Raw genomic sequence first — 3804 nt, 5'->3', positions numbered from 1 at the left:
AAATGAGATAATGAGTTATAAACTAGAGCATGTTCAGTTAAGTAATTTAGTGAGAATCCTTAATATGTGTGCACACTCCATAGTTCAGAGATGGTTATGACCATACTTAATTAAAGGAATGAATAATGGTTACATTGAATAGTTTATTGTTTTATTCTTTATCCATCTTTATTCATGCTTGTGTATAGTGTACTTAGCACTCCACTGGACGCAAGCTCAATCTATTCAAGTGGAATCTTTTGCAGATGGTGAGGAGTACACAGTGGAAGACTTTGGAGGAGGAGCACCTAGTTGATGTGATAGCTCTTTTATATTTCTTTTGGATGTTTGTGTTCTAGAGTTGGAACCTTTTTGTAATCATGTTAATAAATGATGGAACTGTTTAATGTATTTAAACAAATCTTTCTAGGAGTTATGTAATATCTATATCACTCTTTTGGTTCAGTAATTGATAATATATATATTTATGTGTTAATATATTCCAGCCACTAGTATTGAGTAAATTATGGAAATGTTTTAATTAATGAAGTTGCTTCCGCATGTGTTAAAAATGGATGACCTGAGATATTGTTTGTTTTAATTTATTATGGAATTTGTGACCTAAGGTTAACTACGTAAGGATGGGATCTATATCATCCGTGATTAGGTCCGGGTAGTTACAGGAGTGATATCAGAGCCAGGTTAGTTTTGAAGTATGTAACTTAGAACTGGTTGCATAGGTTATAATACGTGATCATTACGTATAGATGTATATAAATGTAAACTTTATGTGTGTTGTTTTCTTCACATTGGACGAACATGAAATGTTGTCTGATGCAATTTTTTTTTGTTCTGTATTTTGGTTGCTAGGGACACTTAGGCATAGTCAAAGCTCCCGTCAACCTCAAGATGAGGATGAAATACCTTTGCCTGAGGTACCAAACTGGCAGCAAGAGGAAGATCTCCCCGCACCACATGTTCAAGGTGCAACCATAAATCGAGATGAGATGATTGGCATTTTTACTGCAGCCTTTGCTGGGGCTATGCAGCAGGCTCAAGCAGTTCCTGCAAACAATCCTCCTAGGCTTATTGACGCGTCTAGAATGGTGACTGAGTTCAAGAAGTTGCGTCCCTTGGCATTTAAGGGTACCTCTGCAGACCCTATTGTAGCAAAGGGATGGCTTAGGGAATTGGAGAAGAACTTCGAGTTACTCCAGTGTTCGGATGAGTAGAAGGTGGCATGTGCCACGTACATGTTGTAAGGAGAGGCTGACTTGTGGTGGCAGACCACAAAGCGTGTTCTGGAGGGCAAGCTTGTTACTTGGGCCCAATTCTTAGAGCTATTTCGAGAGAAGTATTTTCCTATTACTGTTTGGAGAGCAAAGGCATTCATTAACTTGCAGCAAGGAAGCATGACGGTGACAGAATATGAGAAGAAATTTGAGGAGTTGTCTCGTTATGCACCACACCTTGTGGCCACGGATGTTGACAAGATAAGATTATTTGAGAGTGGCCTTAATGATGGAATTCAGAGAATGGTGACAACTTTGGAACTTAACACATATGCTAAAGTTGTGAGGAGAGCCCTGTTATATGAAGGGCCAGCAAAAGGAACCCAGAAGTCGAAAAGCAAATGGCAAGGGAAGCAGCATTTCCCAGCACAGGGCAGCAAGAGTTATCCTCCACAAAAATAGCAAAGGACTCAATATGTGCAGGGAGCACTGACTATTAAGGCTCCTGAATCATGTCCCAAGTGTGGGAAGCTTCATTGGGGTCCATGCAGATTTGGAACCAGAGTTTGTTTCAAATGTGGGAAGGAGGGACATCTTATCAAGAACTGCCCATTGTGGAACACTCAAGGGAAGCAGCATCATCAAGGGCAAGGAAGTGGTGGTGGTCAGAGGACCTAGGTTCCAGGGAGAGTCTTTGCAATTACTCAACAGGATGCAGAGGCCTCTCCAGCTGTAGTTTCTGGTAATTACATTACTTATTGATGTTTAACTTTGTATGATGACTGCTTCATGATGTTTGATTAGTATGCATGATTAATTTCAGGTATGTTATATGTTTTTGGTAATCCTGCTTTTGTGTTGTTCGACTCTGGATCGACACACTCTTTCATCTTGTATAGTTTTTCTACTAAGTTGAAGATTTTACTGAAGACTTTACAAACTGATTTAAGTATTTTGACACCATCAGGGGAGATAATGGTTTCAGATATGATTTTTGAATCTTGTATGGTCCAACTAGAGGGTAGAGATCTTAGAGTAGATTTGTATTTATTGGATATGCAAGACTTTGATATTATTTTGGGTATGGACTGGTTAGCAAGATAGCATGCCAAAATCCATAGTTTTGAGAAGGAAGTTGTATTTGAACCTTTAGATGGAGAAGAGTTCAGATTTAAAGGAGATAGAGTAAGGTCTTAACCATTGAAGATTGTTTTAGCCTTGCAAGTGAGTAAACTTCTTAGGCAAGGATGCATTGGTTACCTAGCTAGTGTTGTGGACACTGAGGCTAAGGGGTCAGCCCTTGAAGATATCAAGGTTGTTAGAGATTTCCCTGATGTTTTTGCAAATGATATGACTAGTTTACCTGTAGACAGGAAAATTGAGTTTGTGATTGACTTACTACCGGGTATGGCACCCATCTCAAAAGCCCCATACCGTTTAGCTCCCTCCAAAATGAAGGAATTGAAAAGTCAATTGCAAGAATTGCTCGGGACATATACGACCTAGTATGTCACCTTGGGGAGCTCCAGTCTTGTTTGTAAAGAAGAAGGATGGTACCTTGCGCATGTGCATTGACTATAGGGAATTAAATAAGGTTACTATCAAGAATAGGTATCCTCTACCCCGTATTGAGGACTTGTTTGATCAGTTAAAGGGAGCAAAGATATTTTTGAAGATTGACCTCCTTACGGGATATCACCAACTGAAGATAAAGGAGGAGGTTATTCCCAAGATAGCTTTTAGGACTCGTTATGGGCACAATAAATTTTTAGTGATGCCGTTCGGGTTAACCAATGCACCAGCAGCTTTCATGGACCTAATGAATAGAGTTTTTCATGACTATCTTGATCAGTTTGTCATCGTCTTCATTGATGATATTCTGATTTACTCTAGAAGTAAGGAAAAGCATGAGGCACACTTGAAGATCGTACTCCAGACCTTGAGGGAGAAGTAACTTTTCGCTAAACTCAAGAAATGTGAGTTCTGGTTGGATAAGGTTGTGTTTTTGGGACATGTAGTCTCAGAAGAAGGTATTTCTATAGATCCTAGTAAAGTTCAAGCGGTGTTGGATTGGCCTAGACCGACAAGTATGACTGAAATAAGGAGTTTTCTAGGCTTGGCAGGTTACTACAGGAGATTTATTGAGGGATTCTCCCGCATTGCAGTGCCACTTACTCAATTGACCAGGAAGAACGTGAAGTTTGAGTGGACTGATAAATGTGATAAGTGCTTTCAAGAACTTAAACAAAGATTGATACCAGCCCCTGTACTTACTATACCTTTAGGATCAGGTGGCTTGGTTATTTTCAGTGATGCTTCACACTTTGGTTTGGGTTATGTGTTAATACAATATGGTAAAGTGGTTGCTTATGCATCTAGGCAACTCAAAGATTATGAAAAGAACTACCCTACTCATGATTTGGAATTGGCAGCTGTTGTGTTCGCACTGAAGATTTGGAGACACCATTTATATGGAGAAAGGTGTGAAATCTACATGGACCACAAGAGCCTGAAATACATATTTACTCAGAAGGAGTTGAATATGAGGCAGCGTAGATGGCTTAAGCTATTAAGGGACTATGACTGTGATATT

At 39.5% G+C, this 3804-nt stretch overlaps 1 protein-coding gene across 1 annotated transcript; it reads left to right on the top strand.

Annotated features, from left to right (window-relative positions):
• Positions 1-1391: 1391 nt before the first annotated feature.
• LOC122659244 lies at positions 1392-3165 on the top strand. The gene is made up of 4 exons (XM_043854376.1): positions 1392-1653; positions 2035-2302; positions 2453-2593; positions 2823-3165. Exons 1-4 carry the CDS (start codon positions 1392-1394, stop codon positions 3163-3165), a joined length of 1014 nt encoding a protein of 337 aa, XP_043710311.1.
• Positions 3166-3804: the final 639 nt, after the last annotated feature.

Source organism: Telopea speciosissima, chromosome 4, assembly GCF_018873765.1.
Source record: "Telopea speciosissima isolate NSW1024214 ecotype Mountain lineage chromosome 4, Tspe_v1, whole genome shotgun sequence".
Lineage (NCBI taxonomy): Eukaryota > Viridiplantae > Streptophyta > Magnoliopsida > Proteales > Proteaceae > Telopea > Telopea speciosissima.
Note: the sequence above shows the minus strand (reverse complement) of the source record. Positions and strands in the feature narration are given on the sequence as shown.